Source organism: Girardinichthys multiradiatus, chromosome 4, assembly GCF_021462225.1.
Source record: "Girardinichthys multiradiatus isolate DD_20200921_A chromosome 4, DD_fGirMul_XY1, whole genome shotgun sequence".
Lineage (NCBI taxonomy): Eukaryota > Metazoa > Chordata > Actinopteri > Cyprinodontiformes > Goodeidae > Girardinichthys > Girardinichthys multiradiatus.
The window spans coordinates 35,637,345-35,658,616 of record NC_061797.1 but is presented as its reverse complement, the minus strand read 5'-3'; the positions used below and the strand labels follow the sequence as shown (position 1 = coordinate 35,658,616).

General features: G+C 40.2%; 1 protein-coding gene across 3 annotated transcripts in view; it reads right to left on the bottom strand.

The window, feature by feature from the left end:
- The window catches only part of tln2a (talin 2a), a 117,905-nt gene that overhangs the window by 17,109 nt on the left and 79,524 nt on the right, over positions 1-21,272 (bottom strand). For all 3 annotated transcript variants that reach the window (XM_047363036.1, XM_047363038.1, XM_047363037.1), the window contains 24 exons: positions 19,921-20,049; positions 17,814-17,927; positions 17,477-17,590; positions 16,976-17,110; positions 16,501-16,629; positions 16,284-16,386; positions 15,965-16,173; positions 15,596-15,715; positions 15,244-15,441; positions 15,002-15,141; positions 13,666-13,759; positions 13,498-13,587; positions 13,281-13,403; positions 13,064-13,207; positions 12,259-12,420; positions 11,960-12,100; positions 11,662-11,843; positions 9,649-9,781; positions 9,354-9,455; positions 2,934-3,104; positions 2,647-2,793; positions 1,341-1,442; positions 1,027-1,146; positions 139-285 (listed from right to left, as the gene is read on the bottom strand). In XM_047363036.1, coding sequence (XP_047218992.1) covers positions 139-285; positions 1,027-1,146; positions 1,341-1,442; positions 2,647-2,793; positions 2,934-3,104; positions 9,354-9,455; positions 9,649-9,781; positions 11,662-11,843; positions 11,960-12,100; positions 12,259-12,420; positions 13,064-13,207; positions 13,281-13,403; positions 13,498-13,587; positions 13,666-13,759; positions 15,002-15,141; positions 15,244-15,441; positions 15,596-15,715; positions 15,965-16,173; positions 16,284-16,386; positions 16,501-16,629; positions 16,976-17,110; positions 17,477-17,590; positions 17,814-17,927; positions 19,921-20,049 — 3,249 coding nt within the window. The remainder of the gene's footprint in view (positions 1-138; positions 286-1,026; positions 1,147-1,340; positions 1,443-2,646; positions 2,794-2,933; positions 3,105-9,353; positions 9,456-9,648; positions 9,782-11,661; positions 11,844-11,959; positions 12,101-12,258; positions 12,421-13,063; positions 13,208-13,280; positions 13,404-13,497; positions 13,588-13,665; positions 13,760-15,001; positions 15,142-15,243; positions 15,442-15,595; positions 15,716-15,964; positions 16,174-16,283; positions 16,387-16,500; positions 16,630-16,975; positions 17,111-17,476; positions 17,591-17,813; positions 17,928-19,920; positions 20,050-21,272) is intronic.

Here is a 21,272-nt window from a genome sequence, read left to right as displayed (position 1 = left end):
ATAAAATAAAATATAATATATTCTATAAAAAAATGCTACAACTTGCAATTCACTGCAAAATTATTTATGTTTTAAATACTGCAGATGGTAGAAAACCTTTTTAGAAATGACGTGCAGCTAAATTTTATAAGCTCATACCTTCTCCGTGACAGCACGAGCGCAGTCAATGAGCTCTCGCTTGGTGAAGCTGTCAGAAGGGCTGATCTGCAAAGCTCCCGCCTTCTGGACCAGGAAGATGCAGCCATGACCAAGCTCCTGCACTCGGGTCTTAATCTGGAAGCCGATCTGCAAAGACACAGAAGTCAATCTGAATACTGCTGCACCTATTTACAAAGACTATAAATTAATAGAAAGTAAGAGAAAGAATAACATCAACTCTAACCAGCTTCCTTTTTCCTGTTGAAGAATCACATCCCCAGAGCACGATGCTGATACCACCATGTTTCACCATAGGCATGGTGTGTTCATGGTGATGTGCAGTGTTAGTTGTCCCATGCCCTTCCACGGGTAGTGTTTTGCATTATGGTCTCATAATGCTCCTTATTACACATCTTTACCACATGTTATGATCCCTACATGGCTAGCAGCAAGCTAAAAAAAGAACTTCTTGCAGCTATCGTCTCACATAAGGGCCAGATTTGTGGAGTGCATGAATAATAGTTCTCCTGTTGATTGATACTCCCTCCTGAGGTGTGGATCTCAACACAAAGTTACAATAGGCCTCTTGACTGCTTCCCCGCATACCCTGGCCATCTAGATTTTACTTAGAGGTAACAAAAGAAAGGAGGGGCAATACAAATGTATGCTGTACTTTTTTATGCTTGTAAAAGCTATGAATCCTTTTCTTTTCACTTTGCAATTATGCACTTCTGTTTGTTGTTTTATCAAATAAAATATATTTTAAGTTTGTAGCTACAGTGTGACAAAATGTTCAAGCAGCACATAGCATAGACTATAACAGTTATATATAATATAATAGTTGAGCTACTTTATGAGGGTGACTAAAGGTCTGAGTTTCCTCCTCACCTCTTCTGGCTCAGCAGTGTGAGCAGCCAGCCGTCCCTGAACCGCCAGCTGGCTGTAATCCACGGTCACTTGAGACGCCAGAGCCCCCAGCTCATCTGGACTGGTCACTGATTTGGTCATCTGATGGATAAACACACACAATGAACCTCAGAGTGGGAGAAAAAAAACATATGGGTTTGTTTCAGTCTAGTGATTAGCGTTTGCAAAGTAGTGACTTTGCACAGAGCATTTTCTACATGCCACAATTGTTTACATGAACATATAATAATAAGTGTATTATTAATATTCTAGTTGTGCTGGTCATGAAGGCTTACCATTTCCTGAGCAGTGAGTGCAATAGCCTTTGAATGTTTCACCATGTTAGTCTGGTAATCCACAAAGGAACCTTCAGGCTCAGCAGGTGTTCCCTCATCCAGCTAAACATGGACACAAACTAGTTAGAAATGGCACTGCAGCTCACATTTTAACCATATTTTTATGTGTTCACTAAACACACAAAAACATTAAAAAAATGGGACAATCATTCAGTTTTTCAGCTTTGGTAAGCTACCCCTTAAGACACAGCGCCTGATGTGCGTTCAGGCATCCCTTCACCTGCAAAACTTTAAAAAACAGTATCAATTCTTGACACCCGTTAAATTATGCAATTACAGCTGTAAAAATATTGACTGAAGCATTTGATTACAGGCTTGTGATCAAATACTTCAGTCATATTGTTACCAGCAGTTTTACGAAATTAGGCAGCATTCAACAGATATGCTTGTCACAGAAAAGAATAACAAAAACAAGATAATGTGGGAAAAACATGCTAGGACTGGAATTAATTCATTATATTTTGAGTGCATGATCTTTGCTACCCCTGTGGAGAGAAATAGCAGCTTGGAATCTGCAGTGACACAGTTAAAGAGAAAAAGCTTTAAATGAGCTCTGCTCAAATCACAGAGGACTACAAGCCATATCCCAATTATCCCTGTTTAATCAACTGCGGTTAATGACACAGAGGCAAATAGACTCCCAAATGCTCAAAATGCAGAGCTACAACCAAACATTTCATTAAATAATCCATCACGTGAACTTAATTCAAACACGCCGATTTCTCTGGTGAGCTCTCACGTCTGAGGCACTGTCACCTTAGTGATAATTATAGTTCAGAGGTTCAAGGAAACATGTAATAAGCTGGTGTTATTCACCCTCTGTCCTTGGGGTAAAAGGTTTTTGACTTTTTTTGCACCTTATATTTTTGCCAACAGTTAGGCTGTTAGAAATAGAGCCTGGGTTTGTTTTAGGCTGTATGCATTAACAGTCAATTTCTCCCCACTGAACTATTTATTGTGTTCAAACACATCAAAGTTTGCAATCATGATGTTGCAAACAATGGGATGACAAAGCTTGGGTCAAAACATGGAACATTTATGGGTGTAACATAAACAAATATGTAAAAATTCAAGAGGTAGGAATACTTTTGCAGTCAAGGAGGCAATAGCTGTGGGAAATGTATGTCAAAAAGTCAGAAACTAAAAAGATTTAATAGGTTTGTTTGGGTCTAAATATAAGAGTAAGAGTGTTTTTCATTCATTCACTGTGGAGCAATTAAAACTCTTCTCATCCTGATAAACTCACCATGGCCATGGCCTCAGCAATGGACTCCACCATTCCTCCCACCAGTCCCACCTCGCTGGCGGCCTCGTTCAGCGTCACCATGATGTCATCGACCGCCTCCTTCATGAGCTGAGCAGCCTCCGCTATGGCATCATGGGTATGGGACGCCTATAAAGTTGTGACAGAAGCCACAATAAAGACTGTTAAATATCCTCCTTGAGACCTCTTAGATCATCTGAGACATTAGAGCTCCAGGGGAAGATCCAGTGTAAACAAAACATTAAATGGAGCCTTGGAAATTTTCCTGCCTTTGGATTTCCTCCACCCTCCTTTCCAGCATACAGCATCTGCAGTGCAGACTCAGCCAGGGTCTTGGTTTGGTCCAGGAAAGTCATCTGCTGCTGGTGGTCACTGAGCTTGGAGGCGACACCCACGGATGCCTTGATGAGAGGTTCAAAGTAACCCGCAAGCTGGGTCACCTAATGGGAAAAATATGCATGTTTTGTGAACAGAAGTCTCACCTGTACTTGAAACAAAATATAACTTTCTAATTTGCTTCTTGAGCATGCCACAAACCTTTTACAGAGCTCCTACACATGTTCCCTTTCAGATTTGCATCCTTTTCCAGAATCAATTTTCTATATTTTTTTCTGTGGAGTTTAAAAATTATTCTGGATATCTGAGCACAAAATATTCCAGCAGAACTGATTAGTAGTAGTCTTCAGTCACAAAGCTGAAACTAGTGCATTAAACAGCATTTTTGCCATCTGGACTAACTTAGACCAGCTCTATTTCAAAACTCTTGACTTGCACAATAATGACTGGGGTATTCTAGAATACATCTAAACCTTTCAAGCACAATTTGGTAACTTTGGTAACTTTATTTTGTTTGAAAAAAAAAAATCCAAAATATAGCATTTTTAGTGCATTATTTGGCCTTTTAAGCAGACTAAATTTAAGGACCACAGGGCCAGTTTTACCTGAATCTGAAGTTTAAGTCTAAAGTTCCAAAAGTTCTGAAATGGCTCTGGCTTCCTTTGAAAGTGTGTGCATTCAATCAGTAAGTTAAAGTCAACACGCTGTAGGTAAAATGTTTATTGTTATGTTTTTTCCAAAGTTGTCTAAACCTGGAATATGACCCTGCTTTTAATTGAATTCAATTCAATTCAGTTTTATTTATATAGCGCCAATTCACAACACATGTTGTCTCAAGGCACTTCACACCAGTCAGGTACATACATTCCAATAAATCCTAACCATTGAACAGTGCAGTCAGAGTTAGTTATTTATTCAAATTGGATAAAAAGTTTTTCTATCTAAGGAAACCCAGCAGATTGCATCCAGTCAGTGACTTGCAGCATTCCCTCCTCCCAGATGAGCATGTAGAGACAGTGGACAGTCCCTGGCATTGACTTTGCAGCAATCCCTCATACTGAGCATACATGTAGCGACAGTGGAGAGGAAAAACTCCCTTTTAACAGGAAGAAACCTCCAGCAGAACCAGGCTCAGTGTGAGCGGCCATCTGCCACGACCGACTTGGGGTTTGAGAGAACAGAGCAGAGACACAAAAAGAACACAGAAGCACTGATCCAGGAGTACTTTCTATGGGAAGGAAAAATAAACATTAATGGATGTAGTTCCATTAGTTTCACCTAGAAAGAAAGAACAGATAAACTCTGAGCCCGTTTTCAAGGTTAGAGTCTGAAAAAGAGCACATATAATTAGTTACAGTAAAGCTCAGTCAATCGCCATGTCTAGGAGAGAAAGGGTTAAACACTAAAAGACAGGGCCATGTGGATCATCGGTAGAGGGTGAGCATTAAGTTACAGAAGCTCAGACGATGCCCCTCTCCAGAAAGGTGTCACAGGTAGACACAGAGCCAGGCCAGGTGTAGCTTCTAGGAAGAGAAAAGAGAGAACAAGGTTAAAAGCTGAAATAACAGCAAATAATGCAAAATTGGAGAGTAGTGTGAGAATGTAGCGAAGAGGGTGAAAGTGGTCATTATGTCCTCCAGCAGCCTAAGCCTATAGCAGCATAACTACACAGATAGTTTCAGTTCAGATTGTTTAGTTAAACGGCGCTTATTTACAACAATGTCGTCTCAAGGAACCCCACAAAGGGTCCCACTGATGGTCATTGTTATACTAAAAACCACAAGGATTGGGATACCTCTCTCTGTCAGACTGATCATAACCATTGGAAAAGAGAAGGGGTCATACAGGTAGCAGAAATCGAGGTTGTGTTTGCACCTCAACCATAACTGAGCCGGTTTAGGCTAAACCTGACTCCCCCTTACTCCATCCAACAGAGAGGGAGGAAGGCTCCCTCCCTGATAACCTAAGCCACTCTAACTATAAGCTTTATCAAAAAGGAAAGTTTTAAGCCTAGCCTTAAAAGTAGAGAGGGTGTCCGCCTCACGGACTAAAACTGGGAGCTGGTTCCACTGGAGAGGAGCCTGAAAACTAAAGGATCTGCCTCCCATTCTACTTTTAGACACTCTAGGAACCACCAGTAAACCTGCAGTCTGAGAATGAAGTGCTCTGTTAGGAACATATGGAACAATCAGATCTCTGATGTATGATTAAGGGCTTTATATGTGAGGAGGAGAATTTTAAATTCTATTCTGAATTTAACAGGAAGCCAATGGAGAGAAGCTAAATTAGGAGAAATATGATCTCTCTTTTTAATTTTCATCAGAACTCTTGCTGCAGCATTCTGAATCAGCTGAAGGCTTTTACTGCATTTTGTGGACATCCTGATAGTAAAGAATTACAATAATCCAGCCTTGAAGTAACAAATGCATGGACTAGTTTTTCAGCGGCACTCCTGGATAGGATATTTCTAATTTTGGCAATGTTCTGGAGATGAAAGAAGGAAACCCTAGAAACCTGTTTAATATGGGATTTAAATGACATTTCCTGGTCAAAAGTAACACCAAGGTTTTTTACTTTATTACCTGAGGTCAATTTAATGCCATCCAGGTTAAGTGATTGACTAAACAGTTCCTTTTTGAAAGACTCCGGTCCAAAGACGACAACTTCTGTCTTGTCTGAATTTAGAAGCAAAAAATGTAAAGTCATCCAAGTTTTTATATCGTGAAGACATGCTTGTAGTCTAACTGGTTGGGTTCATCATGATTTATGGATAAGTAAAGCTGAGTATCATCGGCGTAACAGTGAAAATTTATTATATGCTGCCTGATAATTTTACCTATTGGAAGCATATATATATATATAGTAAAGAGAATTGGCCCAAGTACTGAACCCTGTGGTACTCCACAATTAACCCTGGAGTTTAAAGATGATTTATCTTTTACATGAACAAACTGGACTCTGTCAGACAGATAAGATTTAAACCAGCCTAGCGCAGTTCCCCTGATTTCTACAGCATATTCCAGCCTTTCTAAGAGAATATTGTGATCGACTGTATCAAATGCAGCACTGAGATCTAACAGAACCACACACAAGTCCATTATCTGAGGCCATAAGAATATCATTAGTGACATTCAGCAGAGCTGTTTCAGTGCTATGGTGAGCTCTGAAACCTGACTGAAACTCTTCAAACAGGTCATTGCTGTGTAAATGCTCACACATTTGATTAGCAACTATTTTCTCAAGAATTTTAGATAAGAATGGAAGATTGGATATAGGTCTGTAATTTTTCAAGTCATCTCAATCAAACAAAGGTTTCTTAAGTAAAGGTTTAATTACAGCTAACTTAAAAGCCTGTGGTACATATCCATTTACTAAAGATAGATTAATCATATCTAAAATGGGGCTGGTAATCAGAGGGAACACTTCCTTAAATAATTTGGTTGGGATTGGGTCTAACATACAAGTTGAAGGTTTAGATGAAGCTCATATTTCTGATAACTCAGGAAGCTCCACAGAATCAAAACAGTCCAAACACAAATCAGGTTCTGCAGTTATTTCGAATGTTGTCATGCTTGCTGAGGATGAAGTAATCATCTTCGGGAGCATGTGAAAGATTTTATTTTTAATAGAATCCATTTTATTTAAGAAGAATCCCATAAAGTCATGACTGCTAAGAGCTAAGGGAATGGATGGCTTAAACAGAGCTATGACTCTGTATAAGTTTAGCAACTGTACTAAAGACAAACCTAGGATTATTCTTGTTCTCTTCTATTAATGATGAGAAATAAGCTGTTCTAGCTTGGCGAAATTTCTTTTTATACAACAGTAGGCTATTTTTCCAGATTAAGTAGGAATCCTCTAGGTGTGTAGAGCGCCATTTTCTCTCCAATTTTCTAACATTGTGCTATAAAGTACACAGATCTAAATTAAACCAAGGAGCCTGCCTCCTATGAATGATTACCTTCTTTTTCAACAGGGCTGCATTGTCAAATGCATCACGCATTGATGAAGAAACACTATTAACAAAAGAATCAATTTGTGAAGGGGCAGAAACAGAAATATTGCCCTCCATTGTGCTTTTCAGTGATAATGAGGAAATTAAAAGTGGAACAGATTCTTTAAATGTTGTTACAGCATCGTCTGATAATGATCTACTATAATGAAATTTTCTTTCAGGTGTGGAGTACTCGGTTAAATTAAACTCAAAGGTTATTAAGAAATGGTCAGACAGGACAGGGTTATGAGAAAATATTGTTATGTCCTTCCACTCAATGCCATATGTCAGCACAAGGTCCAGAGAATGAAGACAAAGGTGGGTAGGTTTGTTAATGTTTTGATCAAAGCCAATTGAGTCTAAGATAGCATTAAACGCTATATTTAAGCTATCACTTTCAGTGTCAACATGAATGTTAAAATCACCCACTATAATAACTTTATCTGTATTTAACACTAAATTAGATAAAAGGTCTGAAAACTGATCTAAAAATTGAGAGTAAGGGCCTGGTGGACAGTACAAAACAACAAACAGAAGTGGTTTTAGTGCTTTGCAATTTGGATGAGGAAAAATAAGGATTAAATACTCAAAAGAGTTGTAGCTATTGATTGGTCTGGTACTAATCAATAAATCCGACTGAAAGATGGTTGCTACTCCTCCTCGCCCAGTATTTCGAGGAATGTGAAAATTTAAATAATTAGTAGGAGTTGACTCATTTATAGTAACATAATCCTCTTGCTGCAGCCAGGTTTCTGTGATGCAAAATAAATCAATCTGATTGTCACAAATCAGGTCACTAACTAGCAATGTCTTTGAAGAGAGATCTTATGTTCAGGAAGCCACATTTAATTGTTTTATTTTTCTTTTTGGTCTGAGTTGTGTTTATTTTTATGAGATTTTTCCTGATTTCCTCCTTTTAGAATATTTTTTAATCTATTCAATTTTGGCCGTGGGCGAGACACTGTCTTAATAGGGTAATGGGTGGGTAGCAGTACAGAAGCTGCAGAGAGGAGTATTAAACTACAACCCTGCTTCCTGGTCTGAACCCTGGGTTGTCAGAGTTTTGGAGAACTAATAAATTCGGCCAGATTCCTAGAAAGAAGAGCTGCTCCATCCAAAGTCGGATGGATGCCGTCTCTCCGGATCAGACCAGGTTTTCCCCAAAATGTTCGCCAATTATCAATGTAGCCCACATTGTTTTCTGGACACCACCTAGACAGCCAGCGGTTGAATGACAGCATGCGGCTAAACATGTCGTCACTGGTCAGATCAGGGAGGGGACCGGAGAAAATTACGGAGTCCGACATTGTTTTGGCAAACTTACACACCGAAGCAACACTAACTTTGGTGACCTCCGATTGACGTAACCGGGTGTCATTACCGCCAGCGTGAATAACAATCTTACTGTATTTACGCTTATCCTTAGCCAGCAGTTTCAGGTATGATTTGATGTCGCCCGTTCTGGCCCCTGGCAGACATTTGACTATGGTCGCTGGTGTCTCTAGTGCTACGTTTCTGACTATGGAGCTGCCAATTACCAGAGCTGGCTTCTCAGCAGGTGTGTCGCTGAGCGGGGAAAATCAGTTAGAAACGCAGACGGGTTGGTGGTGATCTGTGGGCTGGGATCTAGGACTATGCTTTCTACGTACTGTCACCCAGCCGGCCTGAGGCCCCGCTGCGCGGGCTCTGCTGGAGGACTGCAACGGGGAACTACCCTCGGTGGCTCCGCGCTGGCTAAACGGGCCTCGGCTATCTGCTGGTTTTTCAACAGATAGCCGATTTTGAATATCATGCTTAAAAACATAAAAGGAGGGATTGCTCTTTTATTATTTATTTTAAAATTATGTTGTGCTGTTTGCAAAAAGGTGGGGTTAAAAAGAAAGATGCCAGAGATCAGAATCGAACAATATACCCTTGATCAGTAATGTGCAGGTCAAACACTGAAAAGTTTGATTTTTTTCTGTTATTTGCCGCATGAAAACTAGTAACTTCCACCATTTTGGTCTATAAATGCATCAACTAACAGCCTGTACCTTTAATGCATCAATAGGAATCATCTTGAAATGTCATCATTTACAGTGGGATTCAAAAATACAAGCAAATTTCTTTGTCTTTTATGCCTTTAGAAAAAAACTTCAGAATCAGTCAAAAACTTAATTAGTAGGTCAGATCTAAAAAAAAAAAAAAAAAATTGGAAATTAGCCTTGACCAGGATGATCCTGATCAGTGAAACTCTAATGAGAATGTATGAAGGTTTTATACTTTCCATAATTCTATCACATTCCCCTTACTTTAAAGAAATGTGTTTTTTAAAATCCCAGTCCCATGCACCAGCGATTAACGTCTCTGGCCCACATACCTTGTGTCCTAGTTGGGAAGCTTCGCCTCTGGCAGCTGTGGAAACGGGGTCAATTAAGTGGCCAATTTCCTGCACAGTGGACGTAAGCTGCTCCTGTAGCGCCTGAATGAGGAACAAAAGAAATTAAATGGTTTCATTTTGGTTAGTTAAAATGTGTCTTCGTGCAAATAAGCCATCAGGAAACCACGCAAAACAAAGCTGCAAAAAAGAAAGATGCAGGTTCTAGGATTCATCAGAACATTCAGACGGACCTAATGGGATGAAAACATTGCGATAAAAATCTTTAGCTGCTCACCTCCAGTGAGATGTCATCCCTGCTGGGTAAGTTCTGGCTGATGGCTGCCAGAGAGGCCTGCTCAATGTCTCGGATACATTTGTTAATGTTATCAATTGATGAGTCACACTCCCGTTGGCCAGGGGCCTTGTCCCTGAAAACCAGACAAAAAAAAAAAAAACAGACAGCAATAAAATATTTGGAGACTGATAAAAATGAATAGATAAGGAAGTAACAAAATGGTACAAGAGAAAGGGAGTTGCTGTATTTTTTACACTTTTTCTTTGGGATTTCCAATCTCAGTGCTGAAATTATGGATCTCGAATTTGTGCAAGGAAATCAAGCTGTGAAGCAAATTGGCTTCGGTCCCTCAGGGCCATCTGCTTGTCTGGCCTCATGGGCTGAATATGTCTGTTAAACATCAATTTGGCCCCATAGTGGGACTGTGAAAAAATCTACAAGAAAACCTCATCTTTGTGCTTAATGAGACGAACAAAGTTATGAGGTTGACCTATGCAGGATGGAGAAGTCCTTTGCCATTTGTATTCCCTGGAACAGTGGAAGATCACAGAATCCTATTAAAGGCATGGGCCAAAGTCTCACTTGTGAATTTTCAGGAAGCATGTGATAAGAGCAGCAGAACTGAAAGAGATGCTAAGCTGACTGGCTGCATCTGAATGCTAATTTGCAGATGTTCAGGAAAGAGCAGAAAGCTCCCAGATACAGTGCATATTCAGCCCCTCTGGGGCATCACTATTGTTCTAAACAAGGTCAGGAGCAGAAAGGTGTGAAAGTGGAGAATAAACCTGCAACAATGTCATCATGCAGGCCTGCATACAGATGAAAACTGAGTCGTATTTGCATTACTAGCCAAACTTAATTCTTTAATCCATAATCTTGTCTGAACAAGTTTACCATCTTTAGAAGTGCATCTTGATAAATAGGACTATCATCAAAAACTTGATTTATTTCAGTAATTCAATTCAAAACCTGAAGCTCTTTAAAAGGAGTCATTACACACAGTAACATATTTCAAACATTTATTTTTATGGTGATGACTTACAGCTAATGAAAAATCATAATTCCCTTTCTTAGAACATAGGAAGACAAATAAAATCCATTTTAATACACAAGTGTCAGCCTACTGTAAAGTATGTCCATGTACTTGACAGTATATGGACTCAATATTTGGCAGGGGTTCCTTTTGCATGAATTACTGCCTTGATGCATTGCGTCATGGAGAATATCAACCTGTGGCTCTGCTGAGGTGTTACCAGCTTATCTGCATTGTTGTCTTTGGTGTCTCATGTACTGGCCTATCATGGTCATTACAGCAGGTGTTGGCAGTTTTGCAAGTGTGAACAGGTACCTAGTCTTGCTGAAAATTAAAGTCATCATCTCCATACTGCTTATGCTCATTTCCTGATAGACAGCAGCGCTGGTTTAGACCCCATCTCAGACTGTGGAACCTTCTCAATAGACCCTAAGCAGCATGGATTATGTGCTTCTCTACTCTTCTTCCTAACTCTGGAATCAAAATTTATAAATTAACTGCAAAATTGTAATCTGAAAAGAGGACTTTTGGCTGATTATCCTTGTTGTGTGCATCTTTTTCTACCACACTTTTGCCTTCCACTTAACTTTCCATAAATATGTTTGGATATAGCACTCTGAACAACCAGCTTCTTTAACAGTCATCTTTTGTAGTGATTCTGTGGCAATAACTGTTTGCTGGACAGATGTCAAGTAAGCAGTCTTCCATGATTATGCAGGCCTTAACACAACATTTCTGTGTTTTTTATTTGACTTATGTGATATTCTACTTGAATTTTGGGTTTTCAAAATGAACAGAAATAAGCACTCAAAACATGTCACCCTGTGTGAATTAGATCGGTTTTATGAGATTCACATATTGAATTTAATTACTGAAATAAATAAAGTTTTCAGTTACGGTATATTCTAATTTACTGAGGCACACCTGTAATTTCAACAACTACATCGCTGCATAGAAGTGAGAAAAGCGTGAGATCTAACCGGATGGCTGTGATGAGACTCTTGATGGAGTCAGAGACGGTGCGAGAGTGACCAGCCAGAACGGACCAAGTGGGCGGGTCCTTGGGGTTGATAACCAGTGATCGTGCCGTTTTGAGAAGATGAGTGGAACTGTCGAGCATGGAGCGTGCCGACTGGAGTATGGGTTCCTGAGCTGCTGAGCCCTTAATGGGGAGCAAAAAATAAATTAAGTGAATTGCAAACACATGCATGTCTTTCACACTTCAATGTTAGACTTCAAAGGTGTAAACAGCAGCTCCAGATGTTCTTGTAGTCACACCTCGTTGCTGATTTTAGCTGGGACGCTGGCAAACTCAGGGTTGGAGGCGAATGTCGTCAGGTTCTCCACAGCTTCGATGAGCGGAGCTGTGGCGACTCGACACCTGTTTCTGTTCTCCTCTGAGAAATCACCATCTAGAGCCTGCAGAGTCAAAGAGATGTAACATTAGGATTAATCTCAGAATTATTTAACTTAAATGTCCCATTGTGGTGAATGAATGTAAAAGTCAAGAAATGTGATTCAAAGATAATTCAGTTTTGCTATCATTGCTGCATTCTGTTAAGCCAGTTCTGTCATACCTTGATAGTTTTGACCAGGTTGGCAGTTGTATTAGCCACCTCCTTGGCAGATTGCACAAAGTGCCTTTTAGCAACTGGGTTGGTAGTCTTGGAGGAGGCCAGACGGCAGGCGTTGCACAATGCAGAGGTGTGCTTTGCAACAATTGTGGCTGCAGACAACACCTGTCACATTGTAAACAATGAAAAGCAAACTGAGCTATGGAGACTTGACCTCAAAATAGTTATTTATGCACAAGGCAGCTGTAAAAAGCATTCTGCCTATTACAAAAAAAACTATTAATGACAATCATTGAAAGTCCATATCTAACTAAAAATGCCGACTAGAGTCATGTGTGAACAAAGATAAGTGTAGTACTTTCATATTAACAAGCATCTCCTCTAGGCTTTGGACAAGCAATGAATGGACTAAGAGCACTCAGGGAGATAATAATTAATAGTAACAGAAAAATGCAGGTGATAATGAGATAATTGTCAATATTGGGCGTTCATATAGGCAGGATGGCCCTTTGAATACCAAACTGTAAAAGATTTGCACACTACAAAGACAACTTTGGTTAATTTAATGATCATTTTTTGCACAAAAACAGTTACACTATAATCCCTAGGATGTATGAAAAGCAACATATAAGAAACATGTTATAAAACCAGTATGTTTAAGGTCAACATGTATTTTAAAAATGTAGAAAGAAGACAATGTGGAACAAAAGAAGATTTCTGTAGCAAATAAGAAAAAAACAATTTTGCATACAATTACGCTAATAAGAACTTTTCTGACGATTCACTGTATGCATGTATATTTGTGCACCTGGGAGGGGCTGCTTTGTGGGTCCACTAGGTTCTGACAGGCCATCTGGATAGCCTGGTTGGCCCTAGCAAACTGAATTGGATCCACCAATCCCTGGTGCCCTGCTTGACTGTTGGGATCCGACACACCCACCAGGTAGGAGGCCTGGGAAAAATATACACAAGTGTTATTCACAATCACCTACATGCATGCAACAGCTTCTCTACCCTCACTGTACCTGTGCTGCAGCTTCAGTGAGGCCACACAGGGCTTTTGAGGCAGAACCCACACAGTCTCCAAATGCAAGCACATCCCCGGTTTTGCAGTTCTGAGAAATGCCAGCCATGGACTCTCCCAGGACCTGGACAAAGCACCAGCAGGAGAGGGAGCAATGGTTAGGCTGCGCTAGTGCAGATGGTGCTCTTATCATTAGGCTGCTAGATTTGAAGGCCTACCTTGGAGTTTTCCATCACGCTTTCAATGCAGTCAAAGTAGGAGAGGTCACTGACCGGTTCACTGGGGTTGTCCAGCATTCCTCTGACAGCCTGATGGACAAACAAGCAGGAGAAGGGGTGGCTCGTATTTCAACATAACCGAGAAATAAACAGAAAATAAAGATTTACCTCCAACTCTCTTAGGGCATTGTCACACTCCTTCTGACCAGGTGCCTGCTGAGTACACAGTGTGATCAGCTGGTTGATGCTATCAGTCACAGCCCTGAAACACAAAAACAATAATCAAAGGGATACAGTTATTAGTATTTCCTTGCATGTAAAATATGAGCACATCTAATTAACATTTCATGCACGAACCTATAGCACTTATGGTGGAGCACATATGGAAATGTATGAAATTACTTTGCTTTTTTTTAGGATTGCATGGAACTGTAGGTTTAAATAATGTTAATGTTTTAAAGCACATTTATGGGCTTATTTTTTGTGGAATAAGAATAATATGGTTTTACTATCTTTATTTTCCACAGCTTTTTATTTACATCCCCATGACCATTTCCACATTTTGTCAGGTTCCAGCCACAAACGTCTATGTTTGTGGAGGATTTTAGGTGATAAGCCAACATAAAGGAGTGCATAATTGTGAAGTGGAAAGAAATGGATTCTATAGATTCCACCTTATTAATTACATTTCATCAATCCAACTGCTCTGTAATGGCCTCAGACGTCTGTTAAGCACATTAGTGACCAAACAGCCTCATGAAGACCAAGAAACACAGCAGACAGATCAGAGAAATAAGTTGCAAAGAAGTTTAAAGCAAGGTTAGGATATAAAATAATATCCCAAGAAATGGACATCTCGCATAGCACTGTTTAACCCATTATCTGATAAGATTATGGGACAACTACAACCCAACAAAGATAAGGCTGGCCACCTATTACTCAAAGAAGCAGCCACGAGGCATACGGTAACTCTGGAAGACCTGAAGATATTCAAAGTTTGATAGGTTATTAGTGGTGCACTCCACAAGTCTGTTGTTTTGAAAGTGTGGAAACACATTTGAATTTTTAAAAAGCAAGGTGATAAAATTTTTTGCAACTCACCAAAAGCCATGTAGGGAACACTAATATATGGGAGAAGGCATGTTTTAAGCTCAAAATACAACATTTTCACCTACATGTGAAAGACATTATGTGACAGAAAACTAAAATCTGAGGTTAAGTGTTATTGTGAAGAAGTACGGCAAAAAATTGAATCTCTACGTTTGCAAAGCTGGTAGAGACATACACTAAAATATTTGCAGCAATACAATTGCAGGCAAAAGGGGTTCAACTAAATATTTACTCAGGTTGGCAGAATACAAATGGTTGTTGCACTTTTAGGAACTCTACAAAACATGTTGAAAACCATGCATATTTTCTATTGGGCTGTAACTTTACAAAATGCAGAAAAGTTCATTGGGTATGACGGTTTTCTCAAGGCATTGTATGTGGCTAGTTGTCATACCTTGCAGCAGCAGCAAGCAAGTTTTTGGCGTTTGCCGCTGCAGGGTCCACAGATAGACTTTTAGCAGCCAAAAGCAGTTTACTGGAGGCCATTGAGATGTTTTTCAGGTTACCAATTACTTGCACCTGGTCATCCTTTTTCTGAAACCACACCAAAATAACACCAATAATAAAATCGAGAAAAGGCATTTCAAAACGTTTATCTTTGACATAATTGTGGAGCTCATTTTTAATAAATCCAACCTGCGTATGCCCAGCCATTTCTATGCCAGCATCCAGAAACTCATCAAAGTCCTGACTGAACTTTCCAGAGGCTGAAGCCAGCTGGTTGCTGGAGCTTCTGGAGGCGTGGACCACCTCACCCGCCGACTGGTTCAGGTCTGCTGCGGTCTGAGTCAGATCATTCTGGGCCTCCTGAAACGACTTGGAGGCCAGAGGGATCTGAAAAGGGCATGCAGGGGAGTGATTAGTTACAGTTTCTTAGATTCAGCAACAAGAGTGAAATTAGTGCAGCATGGAAGTTGTTTCTGATTGTATTCCTCAACGCAGCGAAAAGAAATTCTAAACACAAACAGTAAGAGTGATGCTGACTCACAGTTTCTATCAGAAGTTTCTTGCTGGCCTCGCCGATGCTCTTCAGAGCCATGTCAACGTCCTTCTGGCCGGGCAGACAGTTGACGCAGTTATTCAGGGAATGAGAGACGGCTTTGGCCACCTGGAACAGGCAGGATCACAACACATAGGGTTTATAGGGGTAAGAGGAGGTGACCTGGTTTAGCTAAAAATCTGCTGGTGATGTTCATGAGTCAGGCAGCAGCTAAAATTAGCAAAATAAAAATAGATCAGAGCCTGGAAATTCTTACAAACTTGCAGGTTTCTGTTATTTCTTAAATAAATTGCTCATTCATTCATTTAGACTAGACAGCATTCCTCTGTCCTCTGAGTAAAACCTGAACACTCTTACCTGTGCGAGCCTCTGCTGGCTCTCAGCGTCTCCGTCGGACATCAAAGCCTGCTTTGCTTCGTGGATCAGAACCGCTGAGCCCTCCATGACGTCTCTGGCCGAGTCCAGCATGGCAGCCGCAGCCTTTGGGTCCATGGTGGAAGCAGCAACGCCACGTGCTGCTTGGGCGAGCGTCTTCAAGGCCTGGGCCGTTTCTCTGGCAGCTATCCCTGGGAACAGGTTAACACAACAGCAAGTGTGACCATAGAATAAATGTCTTCCAAGGTGAGATGTCATTTGAGTTTTTATTTATTTGTCTAACTAATCTTACAGAACCAACCAGTGTAATGTTCATTTCCTTGTGCTGCACATGTAAGCAGCTGAGCCATGGAGGATCCAACTGCCTTAGAGGTGCTGCCCAGGTCCTGAGCACATTTCTCCAACTAAAACAACAAAGGAGGTGAAAACACAAAAATGTTAGCCTAGCTGACTTTTTATTTATATCTGGAGGAATGGCCCTCCAGAAGAACATCATTTGGGTCTAGAATTTCTCGCACCGATTCTCCAGGCAGAGGTTTGAGTTGGACGTTGGATGCAGCCAGCTTCGCATCTTGCAGCTCGCTTCTCAGGGTCTGAATGGCAGTGAGCGCAGAGTCGATCTCCATGGGGCCACAAGCATCATGGGCCTAGAAGGTAATTTTTGGCCTTCAAAAACAGCTCAGCTTACGTGATTTTGCTGTATCTCAAGATACTTCAACATTTTCAAATGTGTTGTTTGTAAAAAACAAATTTGGAGAGCCACCAAAAAAAATCTTCAACGAATTTTACTATTAAATTATAGAATATGCAAAATTATTTTGTTTTACCAATGTGAAGACTTAAAAACAAGGAGGCTTAAAATAAAACATACATACATGCTCCACATGAATACTAAAAATACTAAACATCTTATGTGTTATTGTTTTTTTTTATGCATGTACAGTTGCCTGTATGACTAAACTGTGGTGCTTTTTGTGAGTCTCCATGCTCTACCTTCTGTGCAGACGTCCTCAGCTCCGCCAGGCAGGTCGCCAGGTTTTTGGCACACTGGCCTAATTGCATGGCGGCCGCCTGATCCGTCACTGTGGGCACAGACGACTTGGCAGAGGTCACCATCTTACTACCAGGCTAGAAAATGAAGAGGAGATGGATTTTTGTTTTTTTTTGTTTTACAATTCTTACTAAATAAATACTCTCTGAAAATATTTTGCTTAAATTAAATGGGCTTGTAGTCTGGCCATTTTATTTCAGATGTTTTACCTCATGTTGCCCTGAGGCATTAAAAACACAACACCATGAATGTTTCTTTAAGGAAAAAACAGGTTACAGCCCTACTTTTAATGTGTCCTCCCATGACAAAAGCACTATTTATGATTTCAGCCTGGTTCCCAATATGGAACTGAAGTTATTTGGGGAAGAGTTGGGGAATATGAAGTTTTAAGAGGTCCTTTTGGCAGCTAAAGTATGAAGTACTGAGGCCAGAGCATGTTGTACCTGCAGGAAGTTCTGGCTGGCAATAATAAGAGCCAGCTGTGCACTCAGGTCCTCTGGTTTGGCCTGGCTACCTCGTACTCCTTGGACGAGCTGCGGTATGTGGTCTGCAACAGCCTGTGGTCATACATACAGTACAAATACAAAAGGAAAAGTGAAGCTCAGTGCAAAATCCTATTAAACAACTTTGTAAATCCTCAAGCAGGCACTTTTGAGTTCAAAGAGATAGGAAACAGCTAATAAAGACAGAAATATCGTAAAAACAATTTTAAGGTGACTTAATAAATGAATAACAACAGGCATCAGACAGAAAAAGGTACTTGTCTGTTCTAATCCTCACCTTACAGCTCTGCACCAGCTGCTGGTGAGCGGCTGTGTTCTTGTTGGAGGCGGCAGCGTTCTGAGCAGCAGCGATGGTCTGTGTGGCTGCAGCCGCAGCTTGTTTGGCGGCGTTCTAAGAAGTTAAAACAAATATTCCCATAAAAAATGCTATAAAAAAGTAGACATCTAGATCTACATCTCTTTCTATTAACACTGCTATTTCACAGCTCTATCACTAAATATGCAGTGTAAAGGTCTTACAAAATGTGACATGATTGAAAATAACATTTCTTCCCCAGAATACATGTTGAGGGAAGAAACGATTATAGAAACCACATTCCTTCTTACAGGTCCTTCTCAAAATATTAGCATATTGTGATAAAGTTCATTATTTTCCATAATGTCATGATGAAAATTTAACATTCATATATTTTAGATTCATTGCACACTAACTGAAATATTTCAGGTCTTTTATTGTCTTAATACGGATGATTTTGGCATACAGCTCATGAAAACCCAAAATTCCTATCTCACAAAATTAGCATATTTCATCCGACCAATAAAAGAAAAGTGTTTTTAATACAAAAAACGTCAACCTTCAAATAATCATGTACAGTTATGCACTCAATACTTGGTCGGGAATCCTTTTGCAGAAATGACTGCTTCAATGCGGCGTGGCATGGAGGCAATCAGCCTGTGGCACTGCTGAGGTCTTATGGAGGCCCAGGATGCTTCGATAGCGGCCTTTAGCTCATCCAGAGTGTTGGGTCTTGAGTCTCTCAACGTTCTCTTCACAATATCCCACAGATTCTCTATGGGGTTCAGGTCAGGAGAGTTGGCAGGCCAATTGAGCACAGTGATACCATGGTCAGTAAACCATTTACCAGTGGTTTTGGCACTGTGAGCAGGTGCCAGGTCATGCTGAAAAATGAAATGTTCATCTCCATAAAGCTTTTCAGCAGATGGAAGCATGAAGTGCTCCAAAATCTCCTGATAGCTAGCTGCATTGACCCTGCCCTTGATAAAACACAGTGGACCAACACCAGCAGCTGACACGGCACCCCAGACCATCACTGACTGTGGGTACTTGACACTGGACTTCTGGCATTTTGGCATTTCCTTCTCCCCAGTCTTCCTCCAGACTCTGACACCTTGATTTCCGAATGACATGCAGAATTTGCTTTCATCCGAAAAAAGTACTTTGGACCACTGAGCAACAGTCCAGTGCTGCTTCTCTGTAGCCCAGGTCTGGGGAATGTGGCACCTGTAGCCCATTTCCTGCACACGCCTGTGCACGGTGGCTCTGGATGTTTCTACTCCAGACTCAGTCCACTGCTTCCGCAGGTCCCCCAAGGTCTGGAATCGGCCCTTCTCCACAATCTTCCTCAGGGTCCGGTCACCTCTTCTCGTTGTGCAGCGTTTTCTGCCACACTTTTTCCTTCCCACAGATTTCCCACTGAGGTGCCTTGATACAGCACTCTGGGAACAGCCTATTCGTTCAGAAATTTCTTTCTGTGTCTTACCCTCTTACTTGAGGGTGTCAATAGTGGCCTTCTGGACAGCAGTCAGGTCGGCAGTCTTACCCATGATTGGGGTTTTGAGTGATGAACCAGGCTGGGAGTTTTAAAGGCCTCAGGAATCTTTTGCAGGTGTTTAGAGTTAACTCATTGATTCAGATGATTAGGTTCATAGCTCGTTTAGAGACCCTTTTAATGATATGCTAATTTTGTGAGATAGGAATTTTGGGTTTTCATGAGCTGTATGCCACAATCATCCGTATTAAGACAATAAAAGACCTGAAATATTTCAGTTAGTGTGCAATGAATCTAAAATATATGAATGTTAAATTTTCATCATGACATTATGGAAAAAATGAACTTTATCACAATATGCTAATATTTTGAGAAGGACCTGTATATCCGTCTTTAAAATCTGACTCTGCTACTGCACTTCTTAAACGGGAATTATATGCATGATCGTATAAAGGTTACACAATGTAAGGATATCAAACAAGACATTAGGTTAAAAAAGTTGTGGAATTTAGCTGAGAGTTGAACGTACATAAATCTGTAACTTAAAACATAAATACAAAACATGAATTGGATGGATGATTTCGCCTTGCTAACCTCCAGTCTGTTGATGAGTTTCTTCTTGATGGCGTTCTGAGCCGCAGCATTGGTGGCCACACGTAGCCCCTCAGCAGCCTCCCTCAGTCTCTGCTGCTGGTCCTCATTCTCTGGGTACGCTGCTGCACCCTGAGACCACACACATCGGCACCAAAAGGTGCATCTCAGTAATATTAGTTTCTTATTAAAAAAATTACTTATTTCAGTATTTCAATTTAAAAAGTGTAGCTTACATATTATAAATATATATAATATATTCACTATATACAGAGTGACATATTCCATTTCAGTTTCTTTGCAAAGTTAGATATTAAATAAACGCCAATATAAGATCAATTTCAGATACAGAAATGCATTGTTACATAATCATAGGGGAAACTGCCTACTTGACAGTTGTTAGGTGCTGAGTTTCCTTTTTGAACTGAAGTTAACATTTTATGATATTTAAATTTATTTACATGTACATGACATGTATGAAGGGTGAGCTGGGGTCAGACTGTTGGAGACGATTACTGTAAATATGATTTGGAAAACTATACAACTTTAATAATGTTGACTTAAACAGTAGCTTTTTCAGCAATGATATCTTAGTCAGTGGTCAAATTTAGTCTTTTTTCCTAAGATTAACAAAGAGCTATTTCCCTTTTCCTCTCTTTGTTTTTTTTTTTAATTAAGAGTGCAGGTTTGCTGAGTTTTGTGTAAGCCAACACTTATAAAGCTTCCTGCTACTGTAGAAGAAGGCTGCAGCGGTTAACTGAGAACATGGCTTTCCATAACAACGCATCATCAGAGTAATTTTTAAACTCACTGCAAACAACAGCAATATTTCAATTGATTATAGTGTTTTACAAGCTATAGTAGTAATGAAAAATCAAAAATTAGAAGTCTATGGAACAGTTCCTCCTGCAGAAAAACCTACAAATCTACTTAAAAGTGAATAAAACACAGCATAACCCATCACAATTTTCAAAAGCCATCACAAAGAAATTAATGAAGTGAATTAAATCAATAATTAGATGCCAAATCTGCGGCTGGCCTCGGCCTCCATTAACACAGCTAAATATACAGCTGTGATGGTGAGAAATCTGGCATCAAACTCTGCCAACCAGCTGGAGGGCATCATTTCATTTCCATGGAGGCAGAGGAGTGTTATTAAAATCAGCGCATGATCCTGTCGACAGATAATGAGAATGATGTGGGGAGATAGACGGGGAGGCGAGGCTTCCCACGAGCAGTCGGAGAGGAAACATATATTGTATTTCTTGTTTTTATTAATGATTCTCCAGAAAACTGCCATTTACAAGGAAAAAGTCTACACCTGCAAATAACAAAATTTGTTCATGAGGTTAGAG